Source organism: Lytechinus variegatus, chromosome 10 (genome assembly GCF_018143015.1).
Source record: "Lytechinus variegatus isolate NC3 chromosome 10, Lvar_3.0, whole genome shotgun sequence".
Classification (NCBI taxonomy): domain Eukaryota; kingdom Metazoa; phylum Echinodermata; class Echinoidea; order Temnopleuroida; family Toxopneustidae; genus Lytechinus; species Lytechinus variegatus.
The window spans coordinates 25398257-25419424 of record NC_054749.1 but is presented as its reverse complement, the minus strand read 5'-3'; the positions used below and the strand labels follow the sequence as shown (position 1 = coordinate 25419424).

The following is a 21168-nucleotide window of genomic DNA, read 5'->3' as shown; positions in this document are numbered from 1 at the left end:
TATTTGTTCTCAGATAATCAGTCAAGTGAGATCTGATCAGCTGACAAGTTCTTTGATGTCGTTTTGTTTCATCTTGCCAAATTCTGGTCATAGATCTGTTCGTATTGAGGTTCGCATTCTATCCGAAATCTCGTCATGTAATCATCTCGTCGATGGTATTATGGAAGCTTAAAATTGCCACCAGATATCCATCCTGATCTCACCATTGCTACTTGATGAAGAAGAGATAGACTCAGATCTCGCAGTTATATCGATCGTTTTAGAAATTCTGGTTAGATGACAAGAACTCTGATCTAGCCATTTGACATTTTGAAGGGATGATCACTACAAGATATTGGGTCTTCTTTGGTTTCCCGGTCATTATATAATGATCGTTACGGCCCCCATTCCACGGAAGGGATACATTTTGAAAGACCTTTGAAAGACCAAAAATTGGCAAGGTCTACAGCTGCCTCCAAGATCACTTAAATTTGTCATGTGAATGGCTTCGAAATACCCCATCAAAGAACTGTGAAAAAGTGATTGGTACTTCTTGTCTTACTGGGCTTAGACTAGTTACATATAGACCTTTAAATTGTCTTTCATGGATTTTTTATGCAACAATTAGTGATCTCTCATAATTCATTCCATGCGGCCTTTTAATGATCTTTTAATGATCTCGTATTAGTCTTTTAGTGATCCCCACAAAGATCGTGAAAGACTGTCAAAAAATCATGGAAAGATTAATAAGTTTATCAACACCGCTGAAAGACTGCTGAAAGACAATCAAAAGACCATTTTCTTTAAAGATAGTTTTGAGCCGTTAATTTTTTTGGAGATCATGCAGACCAAGAAGCTCACTGAAATATAAATCAGGAATTATGAAAGACCTCAGAGATCTTTGAAAATTATTTGAAAGACCTTTGAAAGATCAAGCAAGTTTCATGGTCTTACAGAGGTCTTGCTCTCTGTAAGAGTGGCCATCAGGCTAATGGGCCAGCCGAGGAGTTATATTCCAGTATTAAGTTAAGTTATTGTACCATATACTCTACCATTTGCCGCCCTGTCTTCAAATCCTCCTAGATCATTTTAAGCAAAGGTAGATTCGGTGGAACAAAGTTTTCTCCAAACCCTTTTGTTCTTGAAATATTTCAGGGCATTTTCACGGAATATGCGATCGTGGTAGCAATATATAATTGGATTTACAGCAGATCCGCAGTGATACATGAAATAGACGACGTCATCAAATGGACGAGAGTACAGATGATCCTCATTGTCGAATGCCAAAATCAGATTAAGCACACTCATTGGAATGCAACAAAGAAAAAAGACAAGAGTGATGATGGTAACTTTCTGAGATGCCTTAACACGAGAAGTGGTAATATCGCCTTGTGCACCGCCAATAGCCTGCTCCATATCCGCTATTATTCGAGCATGTCGCATTGCCGTTCGCAGAATCAGCATGTTAAGGATAAGTAAGGATGATACCGACGCGATGATCACAATCACCACAAGAAGATGCCACATTTTAGTACCGAGAGCATAATGGGAAGTAGTGCCAGAGCAGTAGACTGTAACGACAGTTGGACCTTCTTCTAATTTGCCGACTTGGCTAAGTAAACCCCCAACGGTAGTCAACAACCAACTGGCGAGTATCCCAAACGCGACTCGCTTTGTGGTGACGATAGTTTGGTATCGGAGGGGTCTATGAACGGCGATATATCGATCACTTGTTACCATAAAAATATGAAAAAGATTAATGGTGCCACAAACAAAGCTGAATCCTGCGAAATACCTTGAGTTCATTTCAAGGCACGTTATTTCAGAAAATACATTTTTCCGATAGACTTCCAACGGGACTGCGACCAAACCAGTTAAAAGGTCTACAGCAGCTAAACTGGAAAGAAGATAGTATGTAGGTGTCCTAAGACGTTCAGTTTTTAGAAAGGTTGCGATTACCAAGAAGTTCCCTACGACTGTAACACACATGAGGAGAACAGCACATGTGACACAAACCCCGGTGTATACGGGATCATTGGGAAGAAACATCACATCAGTAACAGGTGTCATCATCAATTTTCAGAGCTGAAAATCCATGCACCGGACAATCTGTCGGGATCGTGTGAAATTCAAAAGCCCAATTAGCCCACATGAGTTAAAAAAAAACAATTGACGGGCTAGTACAACAACTTTTTTCCTCTGCATACAATTTATAGGCCCTCGAGATCTTCTGTCCTTTCTCAAGAACTGGGTGTCTAATTGCCAGATAGATCAGTGTTTCCCGAAATGCCACCAATCAACCAAAAATTAACTTGGCCTCTAGCTTTTAACAATTTACCTGCTTGCATGGAGATATGTGCCGTTAATATTACACACTTTCATCCATCACATGAAAGTAGGTTATAGTCATGTTTTTTTGCGGTAATGATCTTTGATGCCTGACAGATTACATTATGTGAAAAAAGCAAGATGTTCAACCATTCGTGATCAATTTCCGCTGACAATATGGTGTAAAAGATGTTGCTTTTGTGATCAACGAAAGTAGCTAGCTGTCTCTGAATGACTGAGCCCAGACGGTATGATCAAAAGATGGAAGCCAAATAATGTGCTGATTCCTTATCGATAACATTAATTAAAAAAAGGTTCCCTTCCCCTATTGTTTTCTCCGCTCCATATTGTCTGAACCCGTAAAGACTCTATACCAGCGTTTCTCAACTATTTTTTTTACTCGAGGACCACTTTGACTCTCAGATTTTTTTGGGGGCCACCTACCAAAGTAAAAAACCCGCCCATTTTGATGAAAAAATATTTCGTGAAATTTGAACGCAAAGCTCTGAAACACTTTTGAAACAAACAGTTTGAGAACTATTAAACGCAAAGGGTCCATTAAGGGTCCACAACTACACACGAAGAAATGTTTGCTTCCTAAATGACTGTAGCACTTTAGGTATATGATCTTGCACCTTTAAAGGAAAAGATGGCAAAATAGCACCTTTTCATTATAATTTACAGCAAGAAATGCTTGTTTGCAATATAAATGGTGCAACATACTTGACGTTAACATAATTACTCTGAACCCTATAGGGAGCTATAACTAACTGCATCCTTAAAGTACTTAAATGAACACAATTACTCTCATTAGCACCCCTCGGGTGCTGCCGTAGTTCAAATTTGAACCCCTATTTTAGTGTGAGGGTTCCACCGCAGCATTTGCGACTTTTTTTTGACTAGGCGTTCATGTTGGGCTACCCTGTTCTGCTGCTGGGCGTTCAATGATTACGGGACAGATCAATGTCGATATGGTGCTGCCCAGTGGTTGCAGAGCACACGATTAATTGGGGCAAAATAAACTTTCGGATTAATTATATCTCTGATTTCTTTTTTTTTATTTATATATCTATGTATTTATTGGTATAAAATCAATCTCAAATCAATCAAGATATTTACAAGGATCCATAATTGGAAACAATCATATACATGTACATATTATGTACATGTATATTATATATTATAAATTATACGCATTCTTAGGAACTTTTTTGAAACTCAACAATTTATGAACTATACAGTTTCATGAACTCGCACATTGTCAACATCAAAATTCTCCATCAACTCATCAGGTATACACTTGACCAAAAAATTAAACTTTCGTCTATTTGCAGGAGAAATTCCAAAATCTAATACTAACTCTTCAAAGATTTTATGACCTGGGAAGGGAGGATTAAATAAGTCTGAAATAGTAATGATATTTTTATCATACCATGATGTTTAGAAGAGACACGGTTTGCTTTTTGAATGAATTAACCTGTTATACCAAAGCAGTTGACAAGCACTTGTATCTCTGATTACTATTTCTAAAATTGAAATATGAATTTTCATTTTTTTTAAATATACATTTTCCACTCTAAGCCCAGATGTATACATATAGTGAATGTGTACTTGGCAGGAAACATTTCCTCGAACACATTTTAAGAGCGCCTGGCATGTACAAGGTGCTCCTAAAATGGTAACCGAAGTTCAAAGGTTAGCGATATAAAAAAATACATAATTAATTCTTGCGATTTCTATTTTACACGACTATCTCATCAACTTTAATTTGACACCTTTCTTGCGTCATAATTGTCACGGGATGCAGAGTTATGGTCCATCGGATGCGAAGGTTACAAAACCCACTCTTTTCACTTTTTAGGGGGGTGGCGTTATAATGTACAAGCATGAAACCAACATTGTCATGATTGTTGTAAGGTTTTGGTTTCATCGGAGATTCCAGTAAATGTTACATAACTAGTGTAAAGCCAGCCTGACACTTGCACGATTTTGTGTCACGCATTGGCACGACTCAAGTCGAGTCAAGTCGACTCAAGTCGTGCCAGTGCGCAAACTAAAACTAAACTAGTCGTGAACTGGCGTGAAGTATGCGTAAACACGTCGTGACTGCGTGCCATGTCAGGACGAGAATTTTGAAATGTTAAAAATTTTGGTCACGACAAAATTTAGCGACCTGGTCATGAACTATGCGCAAACTGTTCGTGAACTCGTCGGGACGATGCGGGAGGATGCGCGTGCCAGTGCGTGGCAGTGCGCGCCATGCCACGACTGTCACGAATAGTTCATGTGGACACCATTCGAATTGCGCAAACTATGCGTGAACTCGTCGTGCCAGTTCGTGTCAATGTGGATACTGACGGGCACGCATTCGTGAGCTATTCGTGAACTCGTCGTGAACTTATCGTGAACTATGCGTGCATGAACAAGTCGTAAACAGTGCGGGAGCCTCCCAGTTCGTGCCCCCAAAATGGTACGACTTGCCACGACAAAATCATGGCCAAAAGTCGTGCAAGTGTCAGCCTGGCATAAAGCTGAAATTATGGCTCAGCCCATCCTCGATCGCTGACTAATGCCAGCCTGACACTTGCACGATTTTGTGTCACGCATTGGCACGACTCAAGTCGTGCCAGTGCGCAAACTAGTCTTGAACTGGCGTGAAGTGTGCGTAAACACGTCGTGACTGCGTGCCATGTCGGGACGAGAATTTTGAAATGTTCAAAATTTTGGTCACGACAAAATTTAGCGACCGGGTCGTGAACTATGCGCAAACTGTTCGTGAACTCGTCGGGACGATGCGTGCCAGTGCGTGGCAGTGCGCGCCATGCCACGACTGTAACAAACTGCCACGAATAGTTCACGAACAGCTCACGTCGTGCTCACGAATATAGTTCAGCACGACACCGTCCGAATTGCGCAAACTCGTCGTGCCAATGCGGGAAGTGCGTAAACTATGCGCAAACTATGCGTGAACTCGTCGTGCCAGTTCGTGTCAATGTGGACACTGACGGGCACGCATTCGTGAACTATTCGTGAACTCGTCGCGACCTTGTCGTGAACTATGCGTTGACAAGTCGTAAAACAGTGCGGGAGCCTCCCAGTTCCTGCCCCAAATGGCACGACTTGCCACGACAAAATCGTGGCCAAAAGTCGTGCAAGTGTCAGCCTGGCTTTATACTGGCACATGTTTAGCATTAGACCAAAAGCTTCGGTCTCTGTTATGTTGGTTGTTCAGCTGAACTTCGTTGGCTTCACTCACCATGTCGACGAGGAGAAATTAAAAAATTAAAAAAATGTTAAAAAACTCCTCGAAACAGACGGCTGCCAGCTGTCTAGTTTAGCATAAGATAATGTTCTTCGTAACAAGCTAGCCCGCTATGGTTAGAAGATCAATGCAAGACATGCAGCGTCAACTGTGGGGTACTGTGAAAACGTTAATGGTGTTGGTGCAAATGTTAGGGGTAAATGACCACCAGGAAGCTAGGCAGTTGATGTGTTAATGCCAGTAACTCACAAAAAAAGTTAAGAAAGGGGATAGGATTTCACTTGAATTTTAAAGGGAAAACTCTGATGAAACAAAAACCTAACAATTAACAAAGAAGGTTTCTTCCTTGTACATAAAAACCCCCAAAATTGGAAAAGTTGGTTTGTACCATTTGCAAACGATGGACCCTAACTCTGTATCCCGTGACAATTATGATGCAAGGGAGGTGTCAAATTAAAGTTGATGAGTTACTCAGTCATGTGAAATAGAAATCACAGGAATTAATTATGTATGTGTCATATTGCTGACAATTGAACTTCGGTTACCTTTTTAGAAACACCCTGTACAGCCCAGCTAAAGGGGTTCATTTTCATATCTCTTCCATATTCCCTCCAAAATTATGCTCTCATTACCTAAACCAAATACAAATTATTGCAAAAGATTATTTATTTACATAATTTTTTAAGAATATAATCAATTATCCTATGATAATCGTGATGCTATTACAAAGTTTAGGAGAATATAGAACTGAGTTTTTGTTCTGGTTTATTGTTCCTCAAAGCCATGACTTCCTTTATAATAGTAATTTTGCTTTTGCACATGCTGGACGTTACATGCTCCGATCGATGTCGTAAAAATATAGAAGTGTTGCAGCGGTGCCGAGAAAATCTCCTGATCATGCGCGTATTTTGAAGGGCCTCGGGGCCAAGCGAAAAGGGAGGCGCCAAAAAGAGGAAGAAAAGAGTGGGAAAGAAAAGGGGTAGAAAAAAAAGAAGAAGAGAAGAAGGGAGGAGGGAAGATACAGAGAAGGGGGAAAAAGAAGAGGGATGGGGCGAATTGATGTTCGACCAAGGGACGCCAATTTTATGTCCAACATAGGCGCGCAAAATTGATGTTCAACAAAAGCCGGGGCGCCGACTTGATGCCCGATCTAGGGGGCGCCGTGTTGATGTTCGACATGGGGGGGGGGGGCCGAAATGATGTTCGACCTTGGGCCACCGAATTGATGATCGACATAGGGGCGCTGAAATGATGTTTGACCTAGAGGGACGTCAAATTGAAGTTCGAAATAGGGACACCGAATTGATGTTCAACCTAGGGCGGCGCCGGGGATTGATGTTCTCCCTAGGGTCCCCGAATTGAAGTTCGATATAAGGGGACGCCGCTTGATATTCGACCCCTGGTATTCGACTTTGAGGCCCGAATTGATGTTCAACCTAAGGATGTGAGGGGCGCCTTATTGATGTTTCACCTGGAGGCGCCGAATCGATGTTTGACATAAGGGGGCGCTGAATTGATTTTCGAAATAGGGGGGCACCGAATCGATGTTTTATTTAGGGGCGTCGAATTAATGTTCGACCTAGGGGAGCCGTGTTGATGTTTGACGTAGGGGACGCCGAATTAAAGTTCGATATAGGGGCGCCGAATTGAAGTTTGATATCCAGGGCGCCATGTGATAAACTTGGGGGCGCCAAATTGATGTTTTACTTAGGGTTGCCGAATTAATTTCCGAAATACTTTAGGGGCGTCGAATTGATGTTCGACATGGGGGCTCCTAATTGATCTTCAACTTGGGGGCGCCGAAAGTTCGATATAGGGAGACGCAAAATTGATTTTCAACATAGGGAGGCACCGAATTTATGTTTTAATTAGGAGTGCCGAATCAATGTCCAACGAAGGGGTGCCGAATTGATGATTTACTTAGGGGCGCCTAATTATTAATCTCTAACCTAGGGGGCACCGAATATACCTAAGGGAGCCGAAAGTTCGATATAGGGAGACGCCGAATTGATATTCGACTTAGGGGGACGCCGAATTTATGTTCAACCTGCCTGTCCAGTTTTGGGTCGGAATATCAAGAATTTTAAGCTAGCGCTTTAGCTTAAAATTATTTGTTAGATACCCATCCAGTAAGAATATCCAAATTTTATTCAGATTACAAAAAATTTCAGCTCACGCTTCGCACTCGCATCAAATGTTTAGATAGAGACCCATCCTATTCATGATTACAAATGTGCTTAAAATGTCCAGTTTTGGGTCGGAATATCAAAAATTTCAAGCTATATACCACTTTGCGGTTGCATAAAATTATTTACCTATCCTGTTCATGGTTACAAAAAGCGCTTAAAATGTTCAGCTTTGGGCCGGGAATTCAAAAATTGACAGCTCGCGCTTCGCACTCGCATAAACGTTGAGATAGATGCCCATCCATGGACCTGGCCACGGAGAATTATATATTGTTACGGGGGTGCTGTGACAACGTTCAGCACCCCCAGTAACAATTAATAGACTGATCCCTGTGCCAATCCTGTTCTTAAACACCCAAAGTGCTTCTAGATAATTTGTTTTCTAAAATCGAGGTCAGAATATCAGTGATTAATATTTATTATATACGTATACACACCATGTTCACGGTTGGAAAAATTGCTTCGAATGTCCCATCGGGAAACATAATATATGAAAATACCCCCCACCCCTTGTATTGGTGAAAGCTGGATCCAATCCTGGCAAAGAAATTACAGCTCTCGCACATATAAGAGCCTATATACCACTGATGAGAAAAACTAAATTGAAACCCCATGGTGCTTAAAATTCTATGCTCTCTGGTCGCATTAAGTGGTAGTACAACATATTCATGGATATTTTTTATGAACACATTAAAAAAAGTGTTTTTCGATTGCCCTTTTTCACGTGATTATGAAACAAGATAATTCAACATGCATTTAAGCACCTATGATTGCCTGGCGGGGGGGGGGGCATTTCCCGAAAAGTTCAAAGGGGTGCCCAACTTAGATCGGTCCCTCTGACCGGTTGCAAATTCCTGGATACGCGCCTGACTGATGATGACCGAGTGGATACGAACTTTAGAATATCTATACAGAAATGTAAACTGAATAAGGCAGTGACAGATCGAGCTTATTATGCTTTCATGACCGGGGGGGGGGGGGCACTTACATTGGCGAGTGGATACCATGCGCGACCAAAAAAACACGTAAAAAGGATGTCTTTTTCACGATAGGGCACGTTACGTACGTAACGTGATAAGGGTGTCAAAAACACTAAAATAATGAAAAAAAGGGTATCTAATAGGAAAATAACGTGTTTAGGGTCGAATTAGCGGGGATGATCAAACAAAATGAAAATTTTTTATAAAGGATGTCCTTTTTTGCCCCAACACTTCGTGTTTAGAGTCCGATTTGCGCGAGGTGTAGAAGCTGGGGTCGTACTAAACCAAATAAGGTAAAGCCGACGACCGAAGGACCCGTAACAATAAAACGTTCCTGTACTTGTTTGGGGTTCTTTCAGGGAATATTTGCCAAGAGCATCGTTTTGTTTATACTTGTTAAGGGTGGGGGTCACACGCCAATACTTGTTCAGGGGTGCATTTTTCAGAATATGAAAATTACGTGTTTAGGGTGCTTTTCGAGACCCCATGGTCGCGCATGGTATCCACTCGTGAATGGAAGTGCCCCCCCCCCCTCCGGGTTTCATGATTAGAATGATTGGGAGAGTAAGATCGCAAGCTCTTTAAAAGTAATACATGCCAACTAATTGTTTTCTTCAATATTGAAATTATAGCTTATTAATATTCACTGACCCAAGTGTTTTGCGCATCATAGCATGATACATTATCTTAATTAATTAGGCTTTAAGGTGCATGCCAGTCGCTAGTTTTCTTTTACAGTCATTTGTTGTGCACTAACTTAAATTAATGTTACATGATAACTATATACTATTACGATGAGTTTGCTTTTAGTTAACTAGAGTGTTTTAAACACTATATTTCAGAATCATGGTAGCATAAAGCCGGGCCCACCGTTGGTCCCTTGCACAATACATTTTTTATACTAATTAATTAGCTAATATAGGGCTTCTTTTATTATGGTGAACTTGCTTCAAGGTTCTTTTTTTATTATTATTATTTACTTAACCGATTTGTACAGCCATTTTAGTAATATATCAGTTATTATTAAATATTCAGGGCTGAAAGTATTTATATTTAAATAAATAGAGTAAAATTCACGGAGCAAAATGCTGAAAATTTCATCAAAATCCGATAACAAATTACGAAGTTATTGAATTTTAAAGTTTATCAATATTTTGTGAAAACAGTCATATGCACATCGTCATGAATATTCATTAGGTAGGCTAAAGATGTCATAATCCCACTTTCCGTTTTCTTATGTTATTACATAAAATCATAAATGTATATTTTTTTCATGCATGTGTAAATGACGTGTCTCCTCTACGATGAAATAAATTGCGGCAATACCTAATGCACTTAATCAGTTGTCAATCCCATCGTTTTAGTTCTTGGTAGAAAATTTTTTGAATAAACCTAATTTCATAAAGTGGGGATATGACATCATCAGACATAACTTCGTTATATTTTGTTATCCGATTTTGATGAAACTTTTTGCATTTTGTTTGTGAATTTTACTCTATTTATTGAGGTATAAGTATCTTCAGCCTGGACCATCCCTTAAAACTCGACCGAGAAAGCATTAATTGATTTCAGTTAACATTTCAATTGTTTTATTAATCAAATACAGGAATGTATCAGTCAATTTACTAATTCATTATTTAAACTTAATCGATCTAGTATAGATTATCTAAATAGATTTTACTTCTTTAAATCACGGTGCGCATCACGGTTATATGGCATTCATGTGAAGTTTTTATTGTTTTTAATCTGTACGTGACTTGTATTAATTCATTCTCCGAATTGCAAAATAAGAACACAATATGAACATGTATAGAAACCCAAAATATGAATAATCATATGTACAATAAAGAAACATTAAGTAGACAAACTTTGGCAACTTCGGGGACGAACTGAAAATGCGTAGAAGTAAAAAAAAAAGTGTTATTTCACGGAGGCACCCATGGTCTCTTTATTTTCCACATCTCAGCAAGAATATGCTGTAGACTTAGAAATAGGCCTATTAGTCTGGTCAGTTAGCGAAATTATGTGGACACGGTGGACAAAAGCGTGATTTTTTCTCCAGACCTTTGTTTATGTATAAGAATTAAGAATGGGGTATGCTCCAAAAAATCTGGCTGCAGGAACTGTGAAAAAATGGGTGAAAATGTCAGAATTTATGAGTTCAGATTTGTCTGATATATAGACTAGCGCTAGTGCAAAACTCAATAGCAGTGCATTATTTTGCATTGGATTAGTTCTTGAATTCAGACCCCTTTTGAACAGATCTTCTGTTTGTCCTCGCATCTCAATGCACCAAATATCTGAATAAAGATGCTAACCAAGCCGAAGGGTGACGGTGGAGGCGGTTGAATGTTGGTGTGTATGTACATATTTTGGTCTTGGGGTAAAGGTGTGCAAGACACATTTTTTGCATGTGTTGGAAATTGTGTTGCCATGGTAACAGTGTATTATTGCAAAAATAAAGTAAAAATCTTGCAGTTAGAACCACTTCCTCTGTTTTTAACCAATTCTCATGAAATTTGGCACACACATTGGTCTTGAGGTGAAGATGTCTAACACACTTTTGTGTGTCTTTCAGAAATCTTGTTGCCATGGTAACAACATATTATCTGGTGAAAATTGGGGGAAAAATTACAATTCAAACTGCTTCATCAGTTTTCAATCAATTCTCATGAAATTTGGCACACACATTGGTATTGAAGTAAAGATGTACTAGGCACTTTTTGTGTGTGTTTCAGAAACTGTGTTGTCATGGTAACAAAATATCATATGGCAAAATTTAGGTAAAAAACTTGCAATTTGAACTACTTCATCAGTTTTGAACCAATTCTTGTGAAATTTGGCTCACACATTGGCCTTGGGGTAAAGATGTGCAAGAATTTTTTTTTTGCATTTGTCAGAGAGTGCATTACCAGGGTAGCCACATATGATAGCCAGAAATGTAGGAAAACTTATTGTGGATCAAACTTCTTCCCCTGTTTTTAGTCAGTGCTCATAAAAGTTTGAAGAAATATTCATCTTAGGGTAAAGATTCATATTAAATTCTAAATGTCTTCTCTGCATTAAAATGTGGGGGTATTATAATAATCACCTTCATTAATATTTCTGGGTTTGGGGGGAAGGGGCAGGATTAGTCCTTTAAATCTGACATCAAAGAAGGTTAAAGACAGTGGCCATTAGAAACATAAAAATGATAAACACTCTTAAAAAACGCATCCCCTTAAGGGCATATAGGCTGGAGGTACACTGGGTGAATATGAAACCTTCCGCTGAAGCAGAGGAGTTCCAACACTGGCAAGCAAAACAAAATGTGTACCCCTTCTACTTTCAACAGCTGATTTTCCAAACCTTAGTTCCACCTCCCCAAGATGTGCACCCCTCCCCATACCACTTTTAGTTCTACTTCTCCATGCTCAAACCAGTCTACACCTTTCTTCCTCAGGGGTCAATGCATTTTTAAAGCTAGACATTACTCTTTTTTGGGGGGGGGGTCTTTAGAAAATGACCTCATAAAAATTACAGTTAAAGGATTATGACTAGGAACTTAACCCCCCCAAAAAAAAAAATACGGGGCTGACATACTTTTTAGCAGAAAATGCCCCACCCCTTTAAAAGGTAAGAAGAATCCTTTGCACTTCAGACCATTCATTTGAAGTTTAATGTATTCTGATTTGATAAAAAAATTGTTTACAGTACCCAATTAACCATTGTGTATTTATATTCTCCTACTCAGTCTTTTATTCATATTCATATTCCGTTCCTACTCTTTCTTTTTAACTTTCACATCATTCTTGATTTTGAGCTTCACCATGCCATCTCCTTCTGTTTCCTGTCTCTCTAAGTATATTTTTTCTGACATATTTTAAAGTGTACCTTTAATCATGCAACTAATTATAGAAATATAAATTTATACAAAAATCTCTGCACTTGTTTTAGAAATTCACTTGCAAATCCATGACTCAGTAACATACCATATCAAAAATATACCTATGTGCACAATAGATTTTAGCCTTATATTTTCTTTCATTTATTTTTTTAGTATATTTCTGTGACAGCCCCTGCTCCATGCTTCAAATAAAACATTGATTAATTGGACACCGGAAATATTTTTTTTTCAAAGCAGAATGTTTGAGGCTTTAAATTAATATGCTGAAGTGTAAAGGATCCCCCCTTTTTTTGGGGGGGGGGTTAAGTTCCTAGTCGTTATAATTTCCTTTTACTCTTTATGTGGCAATTTTTTAAAGCCCCCCCCCCAATAAAAAATGTAAGGGGAGTTTTTTTAAGAGTGTTTAAGTTCCTCATGGTCATGGCCTTTAACCTTCTATATTTTTATGTTGTCAGTTTTTAAGGACCTCAAAAAAAAGCCTATAAATATTATTGAAGGTGATTAATACCCTGAGCTATTATATGACGTTATAAAGGGGAATCAAACCCAAATAAACACTTGTTTTTAGAGGAAAATGAAAAATCAGACAAGTTTATAGGTCAAAGTTTGAACAATATCGGACAAACCATAACAAAGTTGTGAACATATTAAACATTGGTAATCACTATACCCATGAAGACTTCAAATTGACCGCATATGTGATGTCATAGTGATGTAAGAAGGCAAGGACCACTCTTCCATGTACTGGAATAATTAATTAGCTAAAATTTCTTTTTTTCAAAAGTTTTACTTCAAATTATATCTTTCTTTCATGAGAACATAAAACATACTACCGGGTTTATATTACGGCCCCAATGGAATAGGGATTTAGGAGAAAACCAAAAATCCTGATAGTCTTATGGGAAAGTTGTCCTTGGGGCCTCACCCCTTGTCATAATTTACTTACCCAGTTGCCAATTTGAATTCTACATACTAGTAGCCTTAGGGATCTTAATTTTAAAGCAGCCATAACTTTATTTTGCTTGTCCGTCCGATTTCTTTAAAACTTTCACCATTCTTATTTTTCTCCTTTTCCATGCACACAACATTATGACCAAGGCTTGATTCCCTTTTAATACTGAATATGAATCTTTACCCAAAATGAATATTTGTGTCAACTTTTATGAGCACAGGCTGAAAACTGAGAAGTAGACTGATCCACCATGAGTTTTCCCCATATTTCTGGCTAAAGGTGGTTACCAAGGCAATGCACTCTCTGACCAAAGGTTTTTGCACATCTTTACCTCAAGGCCAATGTGTGAGCCATAATTATTTCATGAGAATTGGTTCAAAACAAAAAAAAACTGATGAAGTAGTTCAAATGGCAAGGTTTTTACCTAAATTTTGCCATATAATATGTTGTTCCCATGGCAACACAATTTTGGAAACACACACAAAAACTGCCTTGTACATCTTTACTTCAATACCAATATGTGTGCCAAATTTCATGAGAATCAGATGAAAACAGAGGAAGTGGTTCTAACTGCAAGATTTTTACCTTATTTTTGCAACGATACACTGTTACCATGGCAACACAATTTCCAACACATGCAAAAAATGTGTTTTGCACATCTTTCCCCCAAGACCAAAATATGTACATACACACCAACATTCAACCCCCTCCACCGTCACCCTTCGGCTTGTTTAGCATCTTTATTCAGATATTTGGTGCATTGAGATGCGAGGACAAACAGAAGATCTGTTCAAAAGGGGTCTGAATTCAAGAACTAATCCAATGCAAAATAATGCACTGCTATTGAGTTTTGCACTAGCGCTAGTCTATATATCAGACAAATCTGAACTCATAAATTCTGACATTTTCACCCATTTTTTCACTGTTCCTGCAGCCAGATTTTTTGGAGCATACCCCATTCTTAATTCTTATACATAAACAAAGGTCTGGAGAAAAAATCATGCTTTTGTCCACCGTGTCCACAAGTAGGGCATTTTTGACGCTAACAGACCAGGGGCCCGTTGCAGAAAGAGTTGCGTTCAATCGCAAGTCAAAAAATCAAACGCAAGTCCCAAATGCGCGCTGTTGATTGGTTGAAAATCAAGTTGCGCATGATTTTTAGAGTTGCAATCGATTGCAACTCTTTCTGCAACGGGCCCCAGACTATATAGCCAGGCCAATAGCCATGACGCATCTTGAAGACGCCCACACCACACCCTTTGGATTTTACCGGGGATTTTAACCTTGTCCAAACACTCCAATGTAAATTAAGCTATAGGGGCGCGACCAATATAAATCCTTTTCAGACCCCGGTTTCAGAGTGAATAGTAAACATTAAATAAATTTTACTTTAAAATGTATAATGAATAAATTTTAGGGTATGAAACAATGAGGAATTCTAGACTTAATCAAGAGAGAGAAAGAAAGTCTGTCCAAACACGAATCACGAATGGAGGTGCGGTGTCTTGCTTCAGCGGGTAAGTTGAAAAGAAAACACGAATCAATACAATTGGTTTACAAAGTGGGTGAGATGAATTGTGATGGTATTCCGTTGAATGAGTTAGTGTAGTACATGTATGCTTGTCATTTTATTCGTTTTCCAATAACAATTTTACATTTATAAAGAAATTCAACATCTGTGTCGGTGGGTGCCGGTGTCGGTGCGGTACGGATATCAACTTGAACGTGCTAGGCTTGGGGCCCCGTGAATAACTGGGAGAGAAGCGACTCGTACCGTAATATATGTTTGTTTTTGTCTGCGCCAATGCTGTGGCACTTGCAGCTGTACTTGTGAAGGAGTCGTGGTATTAACTTGCAAACTTCATGCAAATCATCATGAACTGGTTGAAGACAAAAGGACTAGATCTACATATCATATTTATTTATTTGCTATTGATTTGTCCGTTTTATGCTTATTCATTGGTAAGTCGAGATTGAACTCTGTGCTCTCTCATGCAGAGTCCAGCTTTCATGTTACTCTACAATTTATGTGAAAATTTAGTTTGATCTGGTGCTTGTTCGAAATATGTGGGTGTTTATTTCCTTTGATGTGACAACCACTTCTCAAGCTTTGAATAAAAAGTAATTATGGTATTCTAATATGCAGTCATGCACTAAATGAATTTGTTAAATGAGTGTTCAGAGAGAAAAAAAAAGACACTAAATAGGCCTGCCTAATATTAAAAATGTGAATTTTCATAAAGAAAGGTTCAAAGGTCACCAAACATTTGTAACATTGGAATGTTAGACTTTAGATGATGATAATTTACATTATTGATTTGACCCTAAGCGGTTACCAAAGCTTTTAGCATAGCTTCGATTAAAATGAACAAGGACTTGGTGAACAACATCCAAGTTTCATAATGAGTTGTATCATGCTAATCACATGTATGTCACTTTTCAAAACTTTGGAATAGATTTCATGCAACTGAATTTTTTTGCCACAATGCATATCAGCTAGTATACCACTTTATAAGATAGCAATGGCCTTTGTATTTGGAACACTGCCAAGATTGCAATGGCTTTTTTAAAAGTCGGATGAAAATTATCTCATGATGAACAGAAACAGTAACAATCAACTTTTCTAACTACAATGATGCTTTTTAACTTTTTATCCAATCAATTCCAGGATACAGCTTGTGACCATGTGACTGATCGGAACACCACGGTCACAGTGACACAAATCAGATACGACCATAAATTCTACATTAGAATCGCCTTAGCCAGTGAATATGAGTACCAGTCAAGTTTGGAAGATGCCTCCTCCAGTCTCTATAGAACCAAGGCCAATGAAATTGAAGATGAGGTAAAGATAAGTAACCACATGGCATTTTGTTAGGGTGGGGGAGGGGGGGGGGCAAGTTGACTTTAATGTGATATTTCCCCCCTTATTTGAATAATAAGTGTAATGTAGAGTTGCATGGCCCAGATCTTTCTCCATTTGTATTTAATACTTTTTTTTCCTTCTTCCTCTTCCTCTTTTTCTTCTCTTTTTTCTCCCTTTTTTCACTACTTGAAGATATATATTTTTTTTTCGGGGGGGGGGGGCAGTCACCCACCTTGTCCCCCTTCTCTTGTAGTGCTGCTCCTGAACAACAAGAACATGAAATAAAACATTTTCAAATGAGGAAGTAGGAACCAAGTTTTAGATTTCATATGGAAATGAATGATGACAATTCTATTTTTCAGTCTATTGTTAGAGGAAGAATACCAAATGTCATATAACTGTAATGTCCCTTCTTTTTGTGTTTAATACTTTTAATCAATTTCCTTCTAGATAGCTAGAATTATTAGAGGCAAAATTAATTTCTTTCAAATATAAATCTCATTTCTATGGTTATTCTTCATTTTATTAGAATTTGTTTTGTAATTGTAGATTTATGTTGACAGCTGCTGTCCAGATTATTGAATGATTTACCATTTCCTCAAGGTTGAGAGTCATCTTGAAACCTCCAGGGGGGATTCCCTGACTTTCTATGACGTGGTGGTTGTCCGTTTCATCTCCATCACCTCGTCTCCACCGTCGATGATGTCCAACCTCCCCGATGACATCACCCTCCAGGCGGACATCATCGTCAGTACAAGCAACGATGGTGTGAGACCGGATGATCTAAGAACTCTCCTCCAGGATTCCCAGATGCCAGATACTTCTACACTGTTCTATGTCATCACTGTATCTGAAACAGGTGATTCACACTATTCAATTCGGTGGATTCATAATCATGGGCAGAAATCCCAGGCGGGACAGGGGGACCCAATATAGAAGGGGGGACACAATACCAAAGGTCCCCCCTACTATTTGTGGTCATTTATGATGGAAAGAAATACATCATTCAAAATCGAAATTAAACATGTATTTTTGACGAGTTGACTTTACTCTTCTGGGGATAACCTTTTTTTCTCTCTTTTTTTGCTTGTCAAATTTATTTTGGTCAAAGTGACCTTACATTTGGGGTGATAACTTTTTTTTTTTGCTTGTCAAATTTTCCAGCCCCTGGTCCTTCCTACCTTTGGGGAGAGATTTCCGCCCTTTTTCACAATGTGGTGCGCCATTTATCAGTTGCAGCGAACAGGTCAAATTTCTGCCTTTAGGGTCGGCATCGCGCGCAGGCAGCGCACAGTGTTAATGCTTCAAAAATTATACCCGTATGGAAAGAATTCACCCCCAAGACAGTCTAAATTTAGCATAGAAATATGCAGGCAAATTTCTCTCACCTCTCCTTGACCCTGATATATAGCATATCCGGTCGAGCTGTGTCGGCCAGCTTTGAATAATCGCAAGCGCAACAGATGTTGACTTTTTCCCATGATGCATTGCGGATTTCGGCCTGTCCGTCACAACTGATAGATGGTGCACTGTATTGTGAATCCACCAAATTCAATCCAATTCTGGTTTATTAATTGTAAAACAAATACAACGTTATAATCCAAAAGATTATGAGTGCAATGTTTACATATGTTGATTTTTTTTATTTACATTCAGAGTTAGACTTGAAATTATCAAAAGTTCACTGGTTGAGACATATAAGTGTTGTGAAATAGTTTGAGAGGTTTTATGTTCATTTATAGGTTGCTGGAGATATTGACTTGAAATCAGAAGTTTGACAGTTACTTCTCTTAGTTATTCATTCAGGAAAAATAGTGAGAGAATTCTAACATTTGATATTGAGCTGTCTTTTATCAGACTTTTATTAAATTTTAATGGGCATTCTAACTTTAATTTAGGGATAGTGATGTTATGTTTCAATAATGGTTTTCCATTTCTGAATACCCGTGGTTCTGTTTCGAACTTGATCTAAAATGAAAATTACATTTTGTCATAGAAAATGTACATTGAATGTATTACTTCAATGAATTTGCACATCAAGAGTACCGGTAATAAACCAAAACAAATTTTCTGTTTTTTTCTTTTACAGTAAATGGAAAATCACTATCCCCAATTATTGTTGGCCAATATACTGTGTAGCAGAAAATGTCATAATCCGCTCAGCGCAAGATGAACATTAAATATCATTTCCTTATGATAAATGCTCTTTTTCATCATTTTTCATTGTTTTTCTATCGTCAGTGGATGTGTGTTTAAGAGAAGTTCTGCACACGTCTCAAGGTACGTTGACCTTTCCTGTAACTGAAGTAGGGATCAGCCAAGGCACAGAAGAAAGATGCCCTGTGGGTTTTGAAAGGGGTAAGTTTAATCAGTAACACTTATATGCATCCAAGTTGGATAATTCATGAAGCTGGTCATTCAAAGTTATACCATACACAACTGGAGCATGTTCTTGGTGCTAAAAGTCAGCTACATAGGGTTTAGACAGTCTGTTTCAAGGAGTTTTTAAACATTTTTTTCATTTTTGGTTGTCTTGAAGCAAGACAACAATCGGCAAAACAGAGACTGGAGTTGTTGGTCTATATTAATATATCATTTAGAAGAATAAAAGGTTGCAGTTGTGCTTTAAGAAGTCTCTTGTAACATACATGTACAAACAGCGTTATGCATTGCCCTCTAGGCCAGGTATCCTACTGTATGAACGTGTGATGTATTATGATCAGGGTCCCGTAAGACAAAGGTTAGCGATTGATCGCTAATTTCAAAGAACAATTCTGATTGGTTCATAGTCAGTCTACTTAGCGAAGTGCGCATGCAACAAGGATCTTGATTGGTCATTTCATAAACCTTTGTGTCACGACGCCCAGATCAAGTTGTATCATGTGCAAAATAGAAAATAGAAATAAGAGTAAAAAAAAAACCCCCTCCTCTCTCTCTCTTTCTCCCATGCAGCTGGTGAGCTTTCCGTGGCTGTGCGTACCTGTAGTAGAAAAACAGATTCACCTGGTCATGCAGCCTGGGCTCAGTTTATGTGTAGTGATTGCGGATCTATTACACAGGAAGGAGAGCTACTAGAGCTCAGTGAACAGGTTGGTCACCAGTCTTCAAGGGGGGGGGGGGTGTAACTCTTTGTTAATATAAATAATGGCGCCTTTATATCCCAGCTTTCATTAACCCTTAACTCACATCTGGTGACCTTTTCATGGGTTTTTAATCAGATTTTAAAGGGGAAGTTCACCCTGACAAAAAGTTTATTGTAAAAATAGCAGAAAAAATAATAAAAAATATTGCCGAAGGTTTGAGAAAAATTCATCAAATAATTAAAAAGTTATTAGAATTTCAATTATTTGATCTGTGACGTCATATGCGAGCAGCATTCCTACATAGCGAATGGTAAAAAATCAATGAAATGTCATTTTCTCAGAAAATTGAAAATGGTTTTTACTGTAACTTTTGTATATCAATAGACAAATCATTTCACACCTGATCATGAAAAGAAAACAAAATTAAGTCATCAGGAACCATATAAAATTTGAAATTCATACATTTTATATTATATAACACATGGGGCAGCTGCTCGTTTATGACGTCACAAATCCAAAATTTTGAACTCTAATAACTTTCTTACTCTTTAACGGATTTTCCTCAAACCTTCACCAATATTTTTTATTATTTTTTCTGCTATTTTTACAACAAAGTTTTCTTCAGGGTGAACTTCCCCTTTAAATTATGATTTCTATTTATCTAAAGTTGAAATTCGATCTTTGATGAATAACATTCTTACTGGTAACAAGCATCTGCTTGGAAAATAATTTTTTTTCCAAATTTGATTAGAATTTTTAAGAAAATGCACTCCCATAATGTAAGAGCATTGAAAAGTTGGAGTATCTCATTTCACAAATAAATGTTCACCATATGTACGTGAAATCATGCATACTGTATTCTTGCTTTATACTCTTTGTGTATCTATTCTTAAGTGCATATGGACATGCATTCTGCTGTGTGTATTGCACTATAAAAGAACCAAGTATTATTATTATTATTATTCCAATGTTCTTTACAAAACAGTCCCAATATTTTCATTTCCTGTGCATGATTTTCCTTTGAATACCACTCTCCCGTAGATAACCAATGCTAGGGAGAATGATCCGAACTTAGTCGTCATCAGGGATGCTATAGATTTGTTAAGAGACAGTGGTGACATCACGAGTGTGGGCATTCTTGCCATTGCTGAAATTCTGGAAGCGCTCGCAAAGACAGGAAACGTTTCTGTAGAGGTGAGAATGTAACTTCTTCATGGCTACCATGGACAATTCAGGGGAGTATCTCATGAAGTGAGCAGTCCGTGGTTTTCACTGATAAATGTTATAAGCTACTGAAATCCTTGTATCTGATTGGCTGAGAGTGAATTGGTCAGTGAAAATTACTGAAAAGACACTTCACGAAAATGACCCTGGTCCAGTATAGCTCACTGTTTTGAACAATCTGATATTCGAATGTGCATTATAATACACAATAAAATGTTAGAACCTAGTTTGGATACACCCAAACTAGAAAGACATTTACAAACAGAGCCGAATGTCTTGGGGAGGAGGATGCAAATGCGATGATTTAGAATAGCAATATTGAAACTGAGCAACAGAGAAACCAACATTGTTAGGCCTAATATACCATTATCATTTTCCCAATTAACACAAAAAATGTTGACATAAGATTTTCTTGTGCTTAT

General features: G+C 38.2%; 2 protein-coding genes across 2 annotated transcripts in view; one reads left to right on the top strand and one right to left on the bottom strand.

Annotated features, from left to right (window-relative positions):
* Window positions 1–671: 671 nt before the first annotated feature.
* LOC121422687 (adenosine receptor A2b-like) lies at window positions 672–6528 on the bottom strand (the record flags this gene model as incomplete). The annotated part of the gene is made up of 3 exons (XM_041617852.1): window positions 672–700; window positions 1515–1973; window positions 6513–6528. Coding segments are annotated over 3 exons (504 nt in total), but the record flags the coding sequence as incomplete, so codon positions are not given.
* Window positions 6529–15140: 8612 nt separating this feature from the next.
* The window catches only part of LOC121422250 (adhesion G-protein coupled receptor G6-like), a 29119-nt gene continuing 23091 nt past the window's right edge, over window positions 15141–21168 (top strand). Inside the window, exons 1-6 of the mRNA XM_041617161.1 lie at window positions 15141–15535; window positions 16242–16418; window positions 17043–17298; window positions 18681–18797; window positions 19392–19528; window positions 20564–20716. Coding sequence (XP_041473095.1) covers window positions 15437–15535; window positions 16242–16418; window positions 17043–17298; window positions 18681–18797; window positions 19392–19528; window positions 20564–20716 — 939 coding nt within the window. The 5' untranslated portion in view covers window positions 15141–15436. The remainder of the gene's footprint in view (window positions 15536–16241; window positions 16419–17042; window positions 17299–18680; window positions 18798–19391; window positions 19529–20563; window positions 20717–21168) is intronic.